Source organism: Abramis brama (assembly GCF_963993115.1).
Source record: "Abramis brama genome assembly, chromosome: 13".
NCBI classification, from domain to species: domain Eukaryota; kingdom Metazoa; phylum Chordata; class Actinopteri; order Cypriniformes; family Leuciscidae; genus Abramis; species Abramis brama.
This window is the reverse complement of record NC_139975.1, coordinates 13,410,501-13,432,159: the sequence shown is the minus strand read 5'-3', so window position 1 is coordinate 13,432,159 and position 21,659 is coordinate 13,410,501. Positions and strand designations below refer to the sequence as shown.

Sequence of the window (21,659 nt, the reverse complement as noted above, 5' to 3'; positions counted from 1 at the left end):
CAGTGAAACAAGGGCCTTTGAAAGAACTAGAGAAAACAGCAAGTGTTTAAAGTGAGTGCCAGATGCCTTTGTATGATCTGCATGTCACACGAGGAAATGTGAGAATCGGATACTACTGCTAAAGCGTCATGAATCTGGGCTACACTAACCACAACAAGAAATACCCTCTTTACTCACATAATATGTAGTAAATTACAGGATAATATGAACAAAGGAATACAAAGAGTAAATGAGAGAAAAGGGGAGTGTTTGAGACACTAAAAAGGCAGATGAGAGAGAGAAAAAGAGGAGGGAGAAGCCACTTTACATTGCATTTGTTTAGACTTGTCACAGCGTATCAGAAGTTTGCTTTACTTTGAGAACACCTTCTGCTCAGGCCTCTCACGTGCTACTGGCAAGGGGAGGCACACTAGACTGTGAGTGAGAGAGTCAATGTGTGTGTGTTTGTGAGTGAGTGAACAAGATGCCCAGAAGGACTGTGTCAGTTCCCTATCCCAATGGGGATCCGACTCCAAGTAATTTTGGAGAGAAAGACCGTCTCGAATCAAATGGAGCCCCCCACGCCGGAGCCCCCAAGGAGAAGGTGGAACTGGGGAAGAAGGTGACCCTGCTCCGAGGAATCTCTATCATCATTGGGACGATCATTGGAGCAGGAATATTCATCTCTCCGAAGGGAGTTCTGAAGAACTCTGGCAGTGTGGGAATGTCACTGGTGGTGTGGATTGCCTGTGGGATTCTCTCTCTTTTCGGTGAGTGTCACACATAACATAGCTTATCATATGCAAACATGAGTGTGTTAACATGTGCATATGCTCTCACACACGGGCTCACAATCGCATTATCTTTTTCCACACACATTATTCAGTTTTAACAAATGACCTAAATATCTCACCCACTCACCTGGTACAGATTTCTTAGTTCTTAGTTCCTGATGTAGGCTAATCAACAGAACTGGATTTTAACTAGATTCTGAGTAACTGTACAGACGCTTTCTTAACCGTTAGTTTGCGGTTTTGAAATTGTGGCTTACCTAACAGCAGCACTGATGTCACAATAATTCATGATGACACACCACTTTACTCACTGAAAGGAAATGAGTGTTGTTAAAAGGATTGATGACTCCAAAATGAAAATTCTGTCATTTACTTTACTCTCATGACATTCCAAACAGGAGACATTTAGCAGGTTTCAGCTGTTCTCGGTTACCTTTTTTAAGGTGTCATTGTTACAGTGTAATTATATATTTAAGAACTGAGTAACATTAATTAACTACATGTACTTCCCAGCTAGCAGGGAACGTTCTTAGAACTTTGGCTTACAATCCCTACAAGTTTGGTTAATGTTCTGAAGAAAACATTTGAATGTAATGTTTAACGAATATTTTAAGGATGTTTTCTCATTTTAAAAAATGTTCCTATAACGTTAAATGTAAACTAAGATATAACATTTGAACTGCAACATTCAAAGGATGTTTTGGGAATGTTTCTGAGGTAACAAGTTGTACAATGATCTCAATAAAACATTGTCCCAATGTTTCATGATAACAAAAGAAGAACATTCTCTCTGTCACATTAGGAAAATGTTTTGAGGATATCATTGAGAGATGAGATGTTGAATGTTCTTTATAAAACGTTCTTCTAATGTGACGAGTTAACACAATTAGAACATTTTACTTGCAACATTTTGAGCATATTTTGGGAATGTTGTTCATGTTAAAGTTTGTACAATGATCTCAATATAACATTGTCCCAATGTTTCATAAAAACAAAAGAAGAACATTCTCTCTGTCACATTAGGAAAATGTTTTGAGGATATCATTGAGAGATGAGATGTTGAATGTTCTTTATAAAATGTTCTTGTAATGTGATGTGTTAACAAAACTAGAACATTTCAAATGTAACATTTTGAGGATGTTTTGAGGATGTTGTTGAGATAACAGATTATATAATGTTCTCAGTAAAACATTGGCACAATGTTCCATAATAACAGAGGTGGAACATTATCAAATCAGCGTTCGTAAAATGTTTTGAGGATATCACTGAGACCTGAGATGATGAGTGTTTTTTATAAAACGTTCTTGTAATGTGACGTTAACAAAACTAGAACATTTTAAATGTAACATTTAGCAATCAAACTACACAATTATTGTTAAATTGAGCTTGCTGGTCAGACAGCAGGCCAACAGGGTTCACGATGGAACATATGGTGCGTTTAAGTCCTGGGAAGTTTGTATTCATGAGGTTTTACATTTTTTTTTTTATGTTTTAAATTAATGAAGCCACTGTAAACTTTATCATCACATATTATATTGTTATATTATAATGCTATCATATTTTGTGCAGGCAATATACTTCATTGTAAAAAAGCCTGACAATGTCACTGCTGAATACCTAAGTATAGTGGTATTCCACAATGTTTCTCACTGACACACCCCTAAATCTTCAAGATCGGGGTTAAAGAAAATCCTGAGCTTCCTACTCATATTCTCATCATTGTGTTGGCGTTCAACTTGTAAATACGATCTTTATGACATGACTTGAATGCACCAATAGCTCTAGCTTAATTAGGGACAATCCATACAAACACTCTTTGCTAAAATACTCTTTGCTTAAATAAAAGTCTGTAGACAAGGGTTAGGGTTAGAGTTAGGGTTATAACCTTAACCCTTAATTTCTAACCCAGACCCGGTTTCACAGAGTTTATATTAAGCCAGGATTAGGCCTTAGTGCATTTAATTAGCTTTAAAAAATGTGCCTTAGAAATAAGAAAAAAGAAACATTACTGGTGTGCATCTTGAGACAAAACAATGGCACTGACATATTTTAAGATATGTCAGTGCAAGTTGCTTTCAGGTAAAACAGTTCAAACGTGCATTTTAGTCTGGGACCACAGGCTTAAACCTTGCCTGTGAAACCTGGGGTATATGTTGCAACTTGTATAGAATTGTGCCAATGTTAGCAAAGTGTTGCGTTGGACAGAGGATTAAACAATGTTATCATTAAACATTTTTAGAATGTTTTTAGAGAATGTTTTCCTACCTTTTAGGAGAACATTCTGGGAACTTAAATAAAACTACCCGCTAAAAATGTTATAAGAACATTAGGGAATAATGTTCCAACAATGTTATCATTAAACATTTTTAGAATGTTTTTAGAGAATGTTTTCCTACCTTTTACGAGAACATTCTGGGAACTAAAATAAAACTACCCGCTGAAAACATTATTCGAACATTTCAAGATAATGTTCTCAGAACATTTTTAGAACAAAAAAATTCTAGCTGGGTTACTATAGGGTTAGGATTTGTCAGTTGCATGTAATCATGCATAATTATTACTATGGTAAGTACATGTAACATGTAACAGGGACACTGTAAAATAAAGTATTACCCTGTTCTCTTCCACACAATTAAAGTGGATTGGGACAAGGGGCTGTCCAAAAATGACAAAAAGGCACCAAAAAAGCAAGTTTCCTGATACCATTTGTTAGCTTTGTGTGAAGAACAGTGAAACTTAAGACAGTATTTACTAAAGTCTTGACATGAATATTCAGCTAAACTTCTCCTTTTGTATTCTACAGCAAGAAAAAGAAAGTCACACAGGTTTTAAAAGACATGAGGGTGAACATTGTAAATGATGGCAGAGTTCTATTTTTTTGGGTGAACTAAGGTTCATGTTGTCTGTGCACTCTCACGTCTGCTTACTGTCATTTATTTTATTATAAGAGAACTGCTAGTTAAAAAAGGAGAACTGGATGATTGTAATCACATTTGAAAATTTGGCACTATGGATAAAGCTGCATTTGTTCAAATAGCAGATGGAAAGCATTGTCTTGCTTAAGTTGCTCATTGTGTACATTGCAAAATTATTTAGATAGCCTAAGTTAGGCAGCTCTGAGTCAGATAAAAAAAACATAAAAAAAAACATTACTCAGAATCATGAGGTGTGAGGTACTAGATTATGCATTATATTACATCAAACTAAAAAGTAGCCTATTCTTTAAATGAATCATGAAATATTTGGTAACACTTTACAATAAGGTTCAATTTGTTAACACAAGGATTTCCAAACATTTTTTGTTAGGCCTAAAATATTAACTTGAAATACCCCCTGAAATTTCAAGTGAATATTTCAATAATTTAAAGTGAAATAATTTTCTATGGTGAAAATCAAGTTTTTAATGTTGTTTAGCCTATATGTATATGCGGTATTTTTAATATGCTTTAAGACAAATCATGTGCAAATACATAAGTCAACACCATTGCTGAGTATTTTCTCCTAAAAAAAGAAAAGAAAGTCTCAAAAATGCAGTTTGAAATCATGGGCGTTTCTTACATCAGAAACTACCCTGTAACCAATCACGTCAACGTGCAGGCAGGCTTTAGCATATCATTAACTATGACCGCTCTGAAGCAGGGGAGTCTAAAGAGAAGCCAGGTTCTCCCTGTATATTTTTCTGTTGATATGAAAAATCATGTACATTTAGTAATATAGCGGGTGAATTATGTATGTATGTAATGATGTTATGATAAAATTATATGCCTTTCTCCACTGACGTTCTAAGTTGTTCAAACTAAGCATGGATAACTTACTGATCTTTAGAAGGCAGACTGAGATGGCGAACAGGACGAACATGGTTTGTTTAACATTAGCTGTTTGATAGTCAAGCAAAAGGCTAATCATATTAATTACCGTTATGTGTCCGACGCATAGATTGTAAAAATTATGGACGTAGTGTCCGTGACGTCACCTGTAGGTTTCTGAAGACCGTTTTTGAAGCCTAAAGTGGGCGTGGCCGACCGTCGCCATCTTGGCAGCGCATCACTCCCGAATTTATTTATTTTTACAGTCAGACAATGAACTGAGGTAACATGACGGCTAACAGACAGCAGACAAACGGCTAATGATGACTAATGACCACAGCAGCGGGAATCCCTTAATTATGCAGAAATTAATATTAAGGCTTAATATAATTTAAACGGATGAGTTATAAAAAAATTCACCCCCCTCACAGTTGTCATGAAGGGAAAAATAAGCTATATAGACCAAAGCCACTTTTTGCACCAGGCTGTAAATGTGTTTTTTTTCTGCTGTAAAGTTGGGTATTTTAACATGGGGGAGATACAGATTTGGTTTCAAGAGAGAGACAGGGAGGTTGCCGCTTGGCCCGACGTTGTAAAGCGCGACAACATTGTGTGATTGTTCTGCGGCTACTAAACAAAGCAAGGGCCTATAGAGTAACATTCAATCTTTTTTAAGTCACAAATACATTTGTTTTTTTCACAGGGAAAAACATTTAAAATGTCATTTTTTTTTATCAAAGATGAGTTTTATAAGGGATATAATTATTGACTACAGGATGACTTTAACAACACATGTACATGTTCACAGTTCTCGGATGTTGGTTAATGGTTACATGACCGATAAACAAAATATTTGATCTTTTTGTCACACTTTAAAATTCACACGCAATCACTAAACAGCGCAGCGAGATCCAGTGAGAAGCATTCGAATTTTGCGCAGATGTCTCCATACAAACATATCACTAGTTAAAAGCCAGATGAAACCAGCGCTGTGTGTGTGTGCATTCTCAGCAACACTGACACTGAAAACAAGAGAAACACTGCGAAAACAATCCAGTTAGCATACTTTTCAATTCACAAATATTTAGGCTACCATAGATTTACAGTAGTAACACTACTGTAAACATGGTATTGTGGCAGAAACATGGGATATTCATATCGAATTTTATTATATTATTAAAATAGACACGTATTAAATATTAAAGGAGTAATAAAATATAGGGCAAATTACAAAAACAAGAAAGAATATTTAATACCTATATTTAATATTTGTACCTATACCAAGTAAGCTACTGAAAGAGATGCTTCCAGAGGTCATAGATCCTCTTCTTAATATCATTAATTCATCTTTGTCATTAGGATACGTACCAAAAACTTTTAAGCTGGCTATGATTAAACCGCTTGTTAAAAAACAACAACTTGATCATACAGAATTAGTCAATTACAGGCCAATCTCGAATCTACCTTTTCTGTCAAAGATACTAGAAAAGGCGGTATCCTCACAACTATGTTCCTTTTTAGAAAGAAATAGTCTCTGCGAGGATTTTCAGTCAGGATTTAGACCGTACCATAGTACTGAAACAGCTCTCATTAGAGTTACAAATGATCTGCTCTTATCATCCGATCGTGTTGGTTGTGTCTCGCTATTAGTGTTACTCGATCTTAGTGCTGCTTTGATACTATTGACCACAACATTTTTTTAAACAGACACGAAAATTATGTTGGAATTAGTGGAATTGCATTAGCATGGTTTAAATCATACTTATCTGACCGTTATCAGTTTGTAGCAGTAAATGAAGAGATGTCTTATCGATCAAAAGTTCAGTATGGAGTACCACAAGACTCAGTACTAGGACCGTTGCTGTTCACTCTGTACATGCTACCCTTGGGAGATATCATTAGGAAGCATGGAATTAGTTTTCACTGTTATGTTGATGATACTCAGCTCTATATTTCTTCACGCCCTGACGAAACTTACCAATTCACAAAATTAACGGAATGCATAGCTGATATAAAAAATTGGATGACTAGTAATTTCCTACTACTTAATTCTGAAAAAACTTAGATTCTAATTATTGGACAAAAAACTTCCTCGCGTAATAACCTAGAATATTGTCTAACACTTGATGGCTGCTCTGTCAAGTCTTCATCGTCGGTTAGGAACCTGGGTGTGCTCTTTGATACCCAGATCTTTCATTTGAAAGTCACGTGTCTAATATATGTAAAACCGCATTTTTCCATCTTAAAAATATATCTAAATTACGTCATATGCTCTCATTGACAAATGCAGAACAATTAGTTCATGCGTTCATGACATCAAGGCTAGATTATTGTAAGGCTCTTATCACCCATAAGAGCATTACAATAATCTAGCCTTGATGTCATGAACGCATGAACTAATTGTTCTATTGCAATCTCAAAATTCAAGCCAGTTGATAATACCTAGAATATCAAAATCGACTGCTGGTGGTAGATCCTTTTCCTATTTAGCACCAAAACTTTGGAACAGTCTTCCTGACATTGTCCGGGAAGCAGACACACTCTGTCAGTTCAAAGCTAGACTAAAAACACATCTCTTTGACCTAGCACATTATTGTTCATAATTCAATGTTAGGCTGCATTGATTAGGTCAGCCGGAACCGGGAACACTTCCCATAAATCCTGATGTACTCGTTACATCATAAGAAGTATGGCGTCTACGCTAATATTAGTCTCTCTGTTTATCCCGAGGTTTAACGCAGACTGCCGGATCCAGGCCGTATCCAGATCTTATTAAGGACCTGTGCCTGGATGCGACGACAATGCAGTCCTGAAGTGTCAACTAGTCTCTCCCCTGTGAAGGCCTCCCTCCCCTCCCTTTACCTCTTTACAGATAAAGCGTTGTCGGGATAAATCCGGTTCGCGTGGCTACGCAGAAGCGATACAATTCTTTATTATAAATTTTAAGGCCAGACAAGTAGTTTGTTGAGGGTTGGTTTGTAGGGAAGGACTCCACGCATGCGCACTACACGCCTGCGCACTACACGCCTGCGCACAATACGCCTGCGCACATATATTCAAATGCACATACCTATAGATTGAACTCGTAATACAATGTGCACATCAGCGTTCTCACAGGTTCGCATTTTTAAATTTTGCGCAGAGAGAACTTAAGAGTTTTCTGTTAAAACGGTGTCATGTTAGCGGCCCCTAAGTCAATAACTAATGATCGTTACGACGGAAGTGAATCAATCAAAACTAACTTTAGCTGGACAATAACTTTATTTTAGAGCTGCTATAAAGCCAAAACAATCTCTGTTACTTTAATTTCCTATTATCACTGTAAAGCCGCTTTGGAACAGTCTACATTGTTGAAAGCGCTATATAAATGAAGATGACTTGACTTGACTAAATTTTACCCTTTAAAAATGAGGTTGTTAAAAATTTACAAATTTTACTTTTTGTGTTAATGAAAATAAGTTTACATCTGTGTCCCAACTCAAGCTACTGTCACATGTGCATTTTCAAGAGACCCAACATGTAGGCTAATATTATTAATATATATAATGAAGAAATCAAGCCCCACAGTAGTGTCCACAACATTGAATCTGGCCCACTTTAAAAATGATGTTACACCCCTGGATTAAGGGATGTAGAATATGGTCAACCTAGTAATATGCATGCTAATAAGCAACTAGTAAATAGTGAGAATTGGACTATAGATTTGGACTATATTGTATTGTATATTGTAACTATAAAGTTATACCCATTTTTTAAGTGTTTTATTTTTATTGTTTTTATTTTTAAATATTTTTTTTTATTATTACATACTTTCATGATTTAACTAATTGGCTTTCCATTAACTCAAGAACCCAAATATTTCTCGAACTCCACTATAAGTTCCGATATAAACACTATTTTGAACAGTAATTCATTACATTAAAAAGAAGTTCAGGTTTTACTGATATTCGGCAAGCAAGAATTTAAGGCTATGCGTGAAGAACCTGATCAGAGGGCCCCTCTAATGCCTAATGTGTGTGTCCGTGCACAATAGAGGCTGATATTGTCTTACGCCGCACTTTGATGGTGAGGAGAGCGCGGTCTGTCACCATGGAGGTTGATGGCTTTGTGTATGTGTCGAAGAAGAATTAGTTTGTGTATAAGAAGAGCATTGTTTGACAGTTTGTTTATTCATGTGTATGCCAGGAGTCATTTCACACTTGTCAGCTTTCTTTTGTGTGCTGCAGCCCACATGCTTTGAGTAAAAGCTGAGCTGCCCATTAAAAAAAAAAACCTGTCCATTCATCCACAATTTCTCTCAGTTGAAATCTACATTTTGATCTTTCCTGGTGGGCCTTGTATTTTAGAGCTCTCTTTACATTTACCTTTTGAAGCTCACAAGTCAAGGGCTGCGAGTGAAGAAGGGCTTTGATTTGAACAGAGTATTCATTAAAATGTTAAAATGCACAGAACTATAAAGAGCTTGTGTTGTGTAACTGCACTCTCTGAGAGAGAACAGATGGTCTTAATGAAATGACTTAACCATGTGCTATGAGGGTTGCTTTGCAGGTGTTGTGTAAATCGTGCCACCTTTCTGAATAGTTATGGCCATGGGCGTCGGAACCATTGTATATGGGTGGGACAAGACCCACCCACTTTTTAAGACCAATGATATTGGACCCACTTACTTTTACCGTCTCTATTTCAAATTTCTCTATTTCGCATTTGTCTGTTCGCCGTCAGTCAAATCCATTCCACTTGAGGAATTCCCTAAACTCCATTTCCGCTGAATCGCTACATTATATTTCTCAACGAGCCGCAACTGACGAAAGTAACCGCCCGTTGTACCCTTCAGTCAAATACTGCGTCGCAAACATCAATAACAGCTTTAAGTTGTCATTGCTGGCAAATGACCATGGTATTAGCGGGATAATCCACGGATAGCTGTGCATTTAATGCACGACGTGGAGGCAAAGAACCGCCCGACGTGACGTGGAGTTTAGTTTACTTGTTTTAATTAAAAGGCACCAGAATACATGAAATGGTATTTACTCCAGTAACATTTTTCTGGGGGAGGACCCACCCACTTTTTTTTTTCTTCCGACGCCCATGGTTATGGCACTCGCTCTCCACGACTTGCCTTTGTCCAGCCACTGTTATTTTGCTAAAGTATCAAGTTATTCACCTATAGCTCTTCCTTTTTGTCCTTTTCAGGTGCTCTATCATATGCTGAGCTGGGTACCTGTATTAAAAAGTCTGGTGGCCATTACACGTACATTCTGGAGGCATTTGGTCCACAAGTGGCTTTTGTGCGATTGTGGGCTGACATGATTGCCATAAGGTCAGTAAATACTTATTCATCTTCTGTCTTCATTGACAGGTCTCTGGGGCACTGCTAGAATAAACAAACAAAATCCCTTAAACGCCTCAAATAAACACAAGCAAACTCTGCCCGATGAAGGTTCTCTCTCAATATTACTGCTGGGCTCCAGTAGGCATGGAATAAAAACCAGAGATAAAGTGCCTTATGACAATGAACAAGCCATTGTGGGGAGACTCATGCAAAGAATCAAGGGCTGGATTCAGTCCAGGTTCATATGTAACAATCACAACACCGCCAAGAGTAACATCTGTAGATGTAGTTTGAAAGCAAACAAGCTTCACGTGAAGGAGAGCACAAAACATGTTCATGTACAAGTGAAGTGGTTCACTGATTATAACAGAAAAATGCAAGAAAAGAGGTTCTATTACAATCATGATTTATCACATAGATTGTTCTACCTTACTTTGGAACAGTGTTTTACGAGAGATTACATGATGTCCAGTACAGTACACTGAGTGCTCATTGTTAATTTTCTCATCTTGAAGACCTGCAGGTTTTGCTGTGATCGCTCTGGCATTTGGCCGCTATATTTTAGAGCCCATCTTCATGCCATGTGGAGTTCCTGAGACTGCCATTAAATTGGCCACAGCAATCGGATTCAGTAGGCTTTTTGGCTAAGTATTTTGGCTGCTTGATTACAGTATGTATACCATCTTTATGGCCTGGTTTATGTGTGCCATATTAATTTTGAGATAATGTATATTCCTTTTCATTGCAGCCATGGCAATGTATCTAAACAGCATGAGTGTAAGCTGGACTGCCAGAATCCAGATCTTCCTCACGTTCAGCAAGCTGCTCGCATTTGCCATTATCATTGTTCCAGGATTATACCTACTCTTCAAAGGTATTTAGTTTATATTATGCTTCTTGCTTCTTGAATAAGAGTTAAATGCACGAAATGCAAATATATATATGTATTGATGCTGATATATATATATATGAATAGCATTTATTTGAAATAAATCTTTTGTAAAATTATAAACATCTTTACTGACACTTTTGATCACTTAAAAAAAACATATCATACCGATATATATATATATATATACAGTGAGGAAAATAAGTATTTGAACACCCTGCTATTTTGCAAGTTCTCCCACTTGGAAATCATGGAGGGGTCTGAAATTGTCATCGTAGGTGCATGTCCACTGTGAGAGACATAATCAAAAAATAAATAAATCCAGAAATCACAATATATGATTTTTTAACTATTTATTTGTATGATACAGCTGCAAATAAGTATTTGAACACCTGTCTATCAGCTAGAATTCTGACCCTCAAAGACCTGTTAGTCTGCCTTTAAAATGTCCACCTCCACTCCATTTATTATCCTAAATTAGATGCACCTGTTTGAGGTCGTTAGCTGCATAAAGACACCTGTCCACCCCATACAATCAGTAAGAATCCAACTACTAACATGGCCAAAACCAAAGAGCTGTCCAAAGACACTAGAAACAAAATTGTACACCTCCACAAGGCTGGAAAGGGCTACGGGGAAATTGCCAAGCAGCTTGGTGAAAAAAGGTCCACTGTTGGAGCAATCATTAGAAAATGGAAGAAGCTAAACATGACTGTCAATCTCCCTCAGACTGGGGCTCCATGCAAGATCTCACCTCGTGGGGTCTCAATGATCCTAAGAAAGGTGAGAAATCAGCCCAGAACTACACGGGAGGAGCTGGTCAATGACCTGAAAAGAGCTGGGACCACCGTTTCCAAGGTTACTGTTGGTAATACACTAAGACGTCATGGTTTGAAATCATGCATGGCACGGAAGGTTCCCCTGCTTAAACTAGCACATGTCAAGGCCCGTCTTAAGTTTGCCAATGACCATTTGGATGATCCAGAGGAGTCATGGGAGAAAGTCATGTGGTCAGATGAGACCAAAATAGAACTTTTTGGTCATAATTCCACTAAACGTGTTTGGAGGAAGAAGAATGATGAGCAGAGCATGTGAGCGGAGTGGAGCGGTGAGAATCTCCGCTCATCGCTCACGGAACTGTTCACCCCTCCGCTCCCCCGCTCAAAGCTACATCAGGCCGCTCCGCTCATTATCGCTCAGCGCTCAATTCGCGCTCCAATCAAATCGCCCCCCGCTCGCTCCAAAAAAGGAAAAAAATCTACATGTAGGCTATATCACTTTTAGCTTAGACCACAGCCTTACCTCCTAAAGAACTAATGAGTAACAACATTTTTCAAATTGAAATGTTTTATTTCAAATTACAGGCCTATGTAAGAAGGAATATAGCCTACACAAAAAGTCCTGTAAAATTAAACGAATAAATGGGCCTAATAATATAAATAAAAATTATATAAACAAAAATATGCATACATTTTTTAAAAGTAAATTAACTATAAGGCCAGAATTTTGATAAGTGAACTTTTGCGCAACGCGCACGATTAAAATTTAAATTGGCTTCCATACACACAAACTGCTGTAAAATTAAACTAATAAATGGTCCTAATAATATAAATATTATTACGGACGACACAAATTCGGCTAAATAAAACGAACCATTAGGTCTACTTGAATGAAAAAATAAATTTGTTTGAATATTACGCTATATTTAATTTACACTTTGTTACAAGTTACCGTATTCAATTTGCTAACCTTTTGTTTTCTTCCCAGCATGTTCGCGTAGCTCACGTTCATGTTTTCGAGAGATGTGTCTTTTGAGATTCCAAAATGAATCTTTGCTGACTGAAACGATGTCTCCACATTCGTTTTCTTGTACCACATTATCATTGTTAGTTAGTTATATTAATAGTACACCTGACCTGTATGACTTCTCATTTTCCTTTTTGAAGTAGCCTACTTTTTGAACTCTATTATTGAGCCGAGTTTTGACTGAAAATAGTCTACTGTTGATGACTGTGCAAGACAGATGGATCCTGGTTTAGGTTTGACTGAGCATGCTTCAGACTCGTGGTGTGAGCTGAGCGAAATTGGAGCGAAATTGGAGCGGGAAATAAGGTGACGCTCCGTCCTTTTAAAAATGCCGCTCTGCGCTCTGTCCAAGATCCGCCCGCTCCCGCTCCCGCTCCCCGCTCGCTCCCGCTCAACTCCGCTCACATGCTCTGATGATGAGTACCATCCCAAGAACACCATCCCTACTGTGAAGCATGGGGGTGGTAGCATCATGCTTTGGGGGTGTTTTTATGCACATGGGACAGGGCGACTGCACTGTATTAAGGAGAGGATGACCGGGGCCATGTATTGCGAGATTTTGGGGAACAACCTCCTTCCCTCAGTTAGAGCATTGAAGATGGGTCGAGGCTGGGTCTTCCAACATGACAATGACCCGAAGCACACAGCCAGGATAACCAAGGAGTGGCTCTGTAAGAAGCATATCAAGGTTCTGGCGTGGCCTAGCCAGTCTCCAGACCTAAACCCAATAGAGAATCTTTGGAGGGAGCTCAAACTCCGTGTTTCTCAGCGACAGCCCAGAAACCTGACTGATCTAGAGAAGATCTGTGTGGAGGAGTGGGCCAAAATCCCTCCTGCAGTGTGTGCAAACCTGGTGAAAAACTACAGGAAACGTTTGACCTCTGTAATTGCAAACAAAGGCTACTGTACCAAATACTTATTTTCCTCACTGTGTATATATATATATATATATATATATATATATATATATATGAAGAATTCATATGCAAAAGCCTCTAAGTGCCATCTGAAATTTTCTTCTAGAATGATAATTTTTATCAAGCTAAAATTATTGAACTTAAATATACAAGCTTTATAAAAATTATCATTCTAGAAGAAAATTTCAGATGGCACTTAGAGGCTTTTGCATCTGAACTCTTCATATATATACAGTGTATATATATATATATATATATATATATATATATATATATATATATATATATATATATATATATATATATATATATATATATATAGTGATGATGTTTAAGTCTAACAGTTGAAGGACATCTGAATTCTCTAATTTCTCCACGAGGACGCAATGAACGAGGAGTGAGGAAGCTTCCAGAGAAGCTATGAGTGAGGATGCACAGGTGTATCCTAGGATTCCTATGCGGAATTCTTTCTTCCCCTCACATTTGTTGCAGTTTAAATAAACCATACATCTCACATATTTCAACAGGGCATCTTGCATTTTAATTATTTAAAAAAAATTAAGCCAAACAAAAGCCCGACAGCATCCGACTAGAGCCAACGGTGTGGAACATACTGGAAAAACAAAGTCAGATGTCGTTCAAAAACGGCCCGGTGGCCGACCGTCGGCTTGGTGTGTCCCTGGCTTAAAGGGGGGTGGAGCTGAGTGGTGAGGAAAGGTAGCGAGGAAAGGAAAAATTTAACACCCCACACAACTCAAGTCAATGATATTGGCATTATTTTGACTTTAACCGCATTTAATACTTAACTTAAGTTACCTTAAGCTGACTGTTTTTTCAACACAGTTATAGTTTATTGTATTGTTATTTTTGTATTTTTATATTTAATAGTTTATATATTTTTTTAACAGCCCAAGCATACATACAGACCTAAATGGTGCATAAAACAAATTCATAAGGAAAGAATAATTAAAATAATAAATCAGCTCTATAGCAGCTATATTCCAAGTGATCAAGGTCTTAAGGCATTCCATTTCAAAATATTTCAAGGGTTCCACCTGTAGTGGGCACTCGTGCAACGTAAGCAATGACGTACATCCGAGTGAACGAGACAGAGGGAATTTAGCGAGGGAATCTCATCATTTTTTTAACTTTTTTTTTTTATAAACAAACCTTGCTCCTACTTACTTGAGTGAAAGTAGCCTACTTCTCCATGTGCACACTCCAAGTCCTGACCAGGTTAATTGACCCACACGGTGACATCATATCATTGACATGATGTGCAAATGAGTGGCAAGACCCTGATCACGCATTCCTTTTTTTTTGTGCCGTCCCCGTCAATATGCCGCCATGGACAATAGCCCATGTTGCCCACGCCTAAATCTGCCACTGACAACCACTGATTTTGATTAATAATGAAAATTAAGGTCCATCAACAGAAATAGGTTTGGCTCAGGGAAAACTAAAATTACAGAGAACATCAGTCTGTCTAAGCTTATCACAATGCTAATCATTTACCACTGGTTACATCTGCAGGGGAGACCAAAAACTTTGAGAATGCATTTAAGGTCAACACAGTAGACTTATCAGGACTTCCTCTGGCCTTCTACTCAGGAATGTATGCCTATGCCGGCTGGTGAGTCCACCTTTTAATTCCACACAAATCCAATAATGCCAACAGTATTTGAATAAATTTTTGGCCTCTTACAGGTTTTACTTGAATTTTGTGACTGAGGAGGTGGAGAATCCTGAGAGGTTAGTGTTATAACAAATATGATTTCTGTATGGTTTTATGTTTAATTCAGCTGTTTCTAGCATGGCAAACCAAACGGCAGTGATGACTTAGGTGTTAATTTCCATTCCCCAGGACAGTGCCTCTTGCCATCTGCATCTCCATGGTGATAGTAATGATCTGTTACACACTGATAAACGTGGCATATTACACCGTGATGTCAGCAGAAGAGCTGTTAGCCTCCAATGCCGTAGCTGTGGTGGGTCACTCCCTGTCTGCTTCTACCTCAAAACTTCTTAATTTATTAACAAATTCCAATTAAATTCAATTAACACAATCCAGGATCCTATCGGTTTTTCATTGCAGCAGTAACTGGAACATTTAAGAAAGAGAGCCAGAAAAGAAAAGGATACTAGTTTTATAAATGAGTTTAAGCAATTTGCAGAAGTGCCTGTAATAGTCAACACCTTCCTCCTCCCCAAAGTAAATGTGATTACATAAAGCCAGTGGCTCTAAATGCCTGTCTGTTTCTCAGCTGGAGTAATCATATATCTCTCACAAATAACTGACAGCAACAGAATACGTGCGCAGAGATCTCCTGCTAGGCTCTGAAATGCTCTAAAAGCTTTCTCATCTCGTTAGACGTCTGTAATGCATTCATTTATACCCTGTTTCACTTTGCGTGTCCCTATACAAGCTCACTCTTATGGAAAATATAAAGCCTTTTTACTTCACTGATTATTCATAAACACAGACAAGTCTAAAAATTGAAGATCAATGTTGTTTTCCTATTTGTTTCACAAAATTAGTTCATCTTTCTCACTTCCATCCACTTTTCATCTCTTCCCTCTCTATCCATCTATCTGCCCTCCCCAACAGACTTTTGCAGAGAAGCTGATGGGAGACTTCTCAGTAGCAGTTCCTGTTTTTGTAGCTCTGTCTTGCTTTGGGTCCATGAATGGAAGCCTATTTGCCATCTCAAGGTGTGCATCTCAGTTTTGAGTCTCAGATTACCTGATTTTTACAAGGGTCAAACACAGAGCGATAAAGGTTATAGAAAAACTAGGAAACAAGCTTAATTCATTTAGGGATATGACACAAATTCATATGAATTAGCCACCAATTCACCAAAATGTAAAATACTTTAAGGGGTAGTTCACCCAAAAATGAATATTCTGTCATTAATTACTCACCCTTATGTCATTTCAAACCCGCAAGACATTCATTAATCTTCGGAACACATATGAAGATATTTTTGATGAAATCTGAGAGCTTTCTGTCCCTCCATTGGGAGAATCACAATTTACACATTCTTCAATGGTTTAACCTCAATTTTATGAAGCAACGTGAGTGCTTTGTTTGCACAAAATTTTTGTATTTACCGCTTTCTTGAAAATGACCTGCAATCCAGTAGGGGCAGCACCACAACGTATGCGTGTTGTGTTGACTCAAGACCGGAAGTTGACGTGCTTTGGATAATATTATTTTGTAAATATAGGGGTAAATTATGTTTTTTGTGCAAACAAAGCACTTGCGTAGCTTCATAAAATTGAGGTTAAACTACTGGAGTCACATGGATTACTTTAATGATGTCTTTCCTACCGTTTTGGACCTTGAATGTGTAAATTGCGTTGCTCTCAATGGAGGGACTGAACTGAAAGCTCTCTGACTCCGCCAAAAATATCTTAATTTGTGTTCCGAAGATGAAAAAAAAGGTCTTATGGGTTTGGAACAACATGAGGGTGAGTAATTAATGACAGAATTTTCATTTTTGGGTGAACTAACCCTTTAAGAATTGCCATGAGAGGGTGTTGAAAATTACACCAAGTTTATGAATTTTATATTATTTTTCAAATGACCCAACAATTGTTGGTCACACAGTTAATTGTTTTAGGCTTTGACACATTTTTAGTCTTTAGTTTCAAATCCTTTCAAATCCAAAGTTTCAAAATCAAAGAACATCGATTGTATGTCTTGGTTCGTATTTCTACAGTGGATGTTTTAAACGTTTTACATTTTGTTTCTCTTCCACAGAATGTTCTATGTCGCCTCTCGAGAAGGTCAGCTTCCTGAAGTTCTCTCTATGATTCACATACGCCGACACACGCCATTACCTGCTGTGATTGTCCTGGTGAGTCATAGACACACACATGTCCCACTCAACGGTCACCTGTACTGATACTCCTGTTCAGCTGAACAAAACCGTTTGCAGCTATTTTGAAAGCTTCAAAATAAAAACATATTACTTATGAAACTGACTTTTGTATATGTTCCTAAAAGGAAAAAAACAAAACAAAAACAAAAACAAATATACTAATAAAAAATACAAAATGTTACAAAAAAAATAAATTATAATAATAATGTGTATATATATTTACACTGTATATAAAATATTCAAAGTACTATTGATATTATTAAAAACATAATAACTGACTAACTGACATATGCATAAACATTAACTCGCATAAATTATATAACATATAACTTTTAATTTACTATATCAGTAATTTTCATGCCTGTACACCTTACTAAAAGTGCGCGTCTTTCTTTCAGTATCCGATCACACTACTGATCCTCTTCGTAGGGGACATCTACAGCCTGCTGAACTTCATGAGCTTCCTTCGCTGGTTCTTTATCGGGGTGGCAGTGGTCGGCCTCATCTACATGCGATTCACACGCCCTGATATGCCACGACCTTTTAAGGTGACCCTTTTTTTCTGTTCTGGCAGCCTGTTACCTCATGTCTAACGCATCTCTAATGCAAATGATCTAGCGGTTAAATATCTAGCGGTTAAGAAAATACGGTAGATTTAATTCTAAGTTGTAGGTTAGCAGAGGTGAGGCAAGAGTTGGAAAGCTATTGAGATCTCAGTTGTACTCTGTCACTTTGTTATGTTGTCCACTTAATCTTAAATTGCTTCAGGGGGCCTTTTTCTGGGATTGGTCAACTGGTAGTTACTAACTGTCGAATATATTGTGAAATAACCATGAACAAAAACATATCAAAATCAAGACATTTTTTGATCCATGAGGAACCGCTCTCTTTTATGTCTTATATAAGTATTTTCATTTGTTGTGATGAAAAAGTATAGCTAAACAAACTAGAACAGGTTGGGTTGGGTATAAACATGAAATTTAAATTCATGATATGGCCATGGATCCTTTTAGATAGGAAACTGAAGATTTTATATATATCGCTGACAGTGGTCAAAACATGTTGTTTAAAGTGTCCCTATTATGGTTTTTCAAATATTCCTTTCATGCAGTGTGTAATATAGCTGTTTGTGAATTTAAACGTTCTGCAAACTTCTAAAGTCGAAAGTGCACAATAAATATATTGTCTCCCAAAAGAAAGAATCGACTCGGAACCGCTTAAACGAGTCGTCTATAAATCGAATCCCACTGCGTTCCGGTTCTACGTCACTAGAAAATACATTTGCATAATGCCCGCCTATGTTATACGTTGTCCGCTTGCGAACAACTTGTCCCTCGTTCAACGCGGGATTCGTAAAACACTTGCTCCGGAAAGATGGGTAGGTACCCAGTTTATTGGACCAGCTTGCTCCTCAGAATCACAACCTGCAAGTATGAATAATTATTGATGTAATTTAATATATTGTCTACCGGGTGTTTAAAATACGTAATTTTGTGTTTTATATTTTATATTGTGTAAGTTTCCGGCTAACCGGCTAACTCATGTTATTACTGTCTTACTGAAGTATTTCTACAAAATAGCTGTGGGCCAACTATTACCTAACACTGACTGTCAAGCTTCTGACAAGCGCTGTAAGCGGTAGACCAATCACATCAGACTGGGCCATCTGGCCAATCAGAGCAGAGCAGGCTCACGGAAAGGAGGGGATTTAGAGAGACTGATTTATCCGACAAGTCATTTGAGAATCATTGAAAAATGTGGTGATGTACAATGTATATAATGAGAAAATGAAAGTGTTTTTTGACCTTTGATGCATGTAAACCTGTTGTAGGAGACCTCCAAAACTAAATTAGAAACCTTTCAAATAGCATAATAGGGGCACTTTAAAGGAAATTAAAATTCACACTTAAGACGCTCCAAACTCATTTGATTGTCTTCTGCAAAACACTATCTGTACAGGTCAAAATAAACAGGTGTACTCTTCAAAAAGGGAACAAAAGCACCATAAAAATTATGAAAGTGGCCTACTCACTATATTCCAAGTCTTCTAAAGTCATATGATTTGAGGAACAGGCTTACATTTATACAGTACAGACAGTCTCAACTGAAAAACACATGCAGTTTATTGCTCTTTCCAAACTCTATAGAACACCATACTTTTAATATCTCGTTATCTCTGTATTTTTCTCTTTCACAGGTCCCTATTATAATCCCTGCTGTTTTCTCCTTCACCTGTTTCTTCATGGTCTTCTTTTCCCTATATTCGGATCCAATTAATACTGGGATTGGCTTTGCCATCTCTCTCACTGGCATCCCCGCATACTACATATTCATCTACACCGAAAGAAAACCCAAATGGTTCCAGAAATTCTCAGGTCAGAGGTTACATAAATGCAAATGGCAAAAGGCTGATTTTGCGTGAAAGTCATTTTTGTCTAGTTACACATGAATGATTATTATAATGACTTTGTCATGGTAATTTTTTTTATTATATGACTGGTGTTAAACTCTTGGAAATATATTTTCTGGAAATGAATAAAAAGAACCTTATTATGGACAAACAATGGAACATATGGAAATTTATTCCATATCATATCACCTAGAATATGGTAATATCATAAAACATATGCTAATAATTAGTGAAGTTGGCTTATTAATGTTTGTTTCCCTTGTGTTTTTCAGACTCTGTGAACAGATCACTACAGATCATCCTACAGGTGGTTCCTGCAGAGCACTGACCTTTATCCTTTTTTTCTCTTTGCATGTATGTGTGGCTGTGTCTGTACAGTATCTGTAGTACTGTAGATCTCAACTGGTGATGGGTCACGACCAAAGTCTGTTCTGATTGACAATAGGGAGAAAACAATACTAAATCCAAATAATAAAATCAACTGAAGCAAAGCCAGTTGAGACCTATTTCAGTACATCCAAAAATGAGCAAAAACAATCTCTGAAATGTCCACCTGAGAAACAGATGCAACACTGTCATTTCAACATATTCATCTTCCAATGCTGTGAAGAACCTAACGTGACTGACATAAAGTCCATGCATATCACCTGTGGTGTTTTAGAACCGTGGCCACACATTCAATTTGCACTGCTACAGTATATCTTTATACACGTCAGTGTCACAGACGCCATAAGTGATTCCACTCCATGAGGGGTGACTCAGACAGGGATTTGGACATAATGTTACACTCTCCTCAATGACTGATGTATTTGACATTCTGTTATACTGACATGACTGTACATGTAAACACTGAATAATGGCTATCTTGTAGGGTCTTGTCTGACCAATAGTTTACTTAGGACATATCACATACACTACAGTGATATTTCTGTATTACGCTACACTGGATAATCTGGTATGTTTATTGCCTATAGTGCTGTTTTATTGTACCATGCAGGAGAACTCCACAGTGCACTAATTTATGTTGATTATTGCTCCAGAATTGCCTTTTAACCATTTGACAACTTTTTTTTTCAAAATTAAATACCCAATTCAGCCTGAACATTTATTGTATTTATAATCAGTTTATTCCCAAATGAATTGCCAGTAATGATTTTGCACATTAACATTGTGTTTGAATACTGAATCACACACATATATCCTAGTAGGTCACCTGTCTACTTGATTATGCCTGTGTTCAATTAAATCAGTATTATGTTATACTATTATGACTGTTTTAGATAATTCTACATTGACTGGTATATTTTTGTATGCATATTTTGTAAAACTATACTGACTGCTACAGTAGAAACAACTTTTGTAAAGCTACAAGCAAACACATTAAATAAATCTATTTCACTTTACCTCTGCTATTTTTTTCAGAAAATGTTTCTGTGATGTTGTATATATATATATATATATATATATATATATATATATATATATATATATATATATATATATATATATATATATATATATATACATATATATATATATATATATATATATATATATACACACACACACACACACACATACTGTACATACACCATGCGTATGTGCGTGCAAAATTTATTCTGCATATTCGCAATAGAGTTTAGGTGTAAAACTGCTCAATACATTGACATTGCAATTATAGATTAATTATAGATTACACTTCACTAAGCTTATGCAAGTCAAAATTTAACATGAGCAGTTCTTCCCTGCAAGAATTACAATCAAATCCCATTCAAAAACTCAGAAAGTGGTAATCTAGACCCTACGGTGTCCTGACATAACCTGACAGTGGTAAGAACGTAT

General features: G+C 37.0%; 1 protein-coding gene across 1 annotated transcript; it reads left to right on the top strand.

Annotated features, from left to right (window-relative positions):
* Nucleotides 1-287: 287 nt before the first annotated feature.
* Nucleotides 288-21,219, top strand: slc7a11 (solute carrier family 7 member 11). Its single transcript, XM_084133977.1, has 12 exons — nt 288-749; nt 9,773-9,899; nt 10,427-10,542; nt 10,660-10,785; nt 15,057-15,156; nt 15,231-15,275; nt 15,388-15,511; nt 16,132-16,235; nt 17,287-17,383; nt 17,806-17,955; nt 19,605-19,782; nt 20,090-21,219. Exons 1-12 carry the CDS (start codon nt 464-466, stop codon nt 20,143-20,145), a joined length of 1,509 nt encoding a protein of 502 aa, XP_083990103.1. The 5' UTR covers nt 288-463; the 3' UTR covers nt 20,146-21,219.
* Nucleotides 21,220-21,659: the final 440 nt, after the last annotated feature.

Coding starts and splice junctions, on each gene's coding strand:
- slc7a11 (XM_084133977.1), top strand. CDS start 464: ATGCCCAGAAGGACTGTGTCAGTTCCCTATCCCAATGGGGATCCGACT. Junction 10,786..15,056: donor ATTATACCTACTCTTCAAAG/GTATTTAGTTTA, acceptor TTACATCTGCAG/GGGAGACCAAAAACTTTGAG. Junction 19,783..20,089: donor ATGGTTCCAGAAATTCTCAG/GTCAGAGGTTAC, acceptor TGTGTTTTTCAG/ACTCTGTGAACAGATCACTA.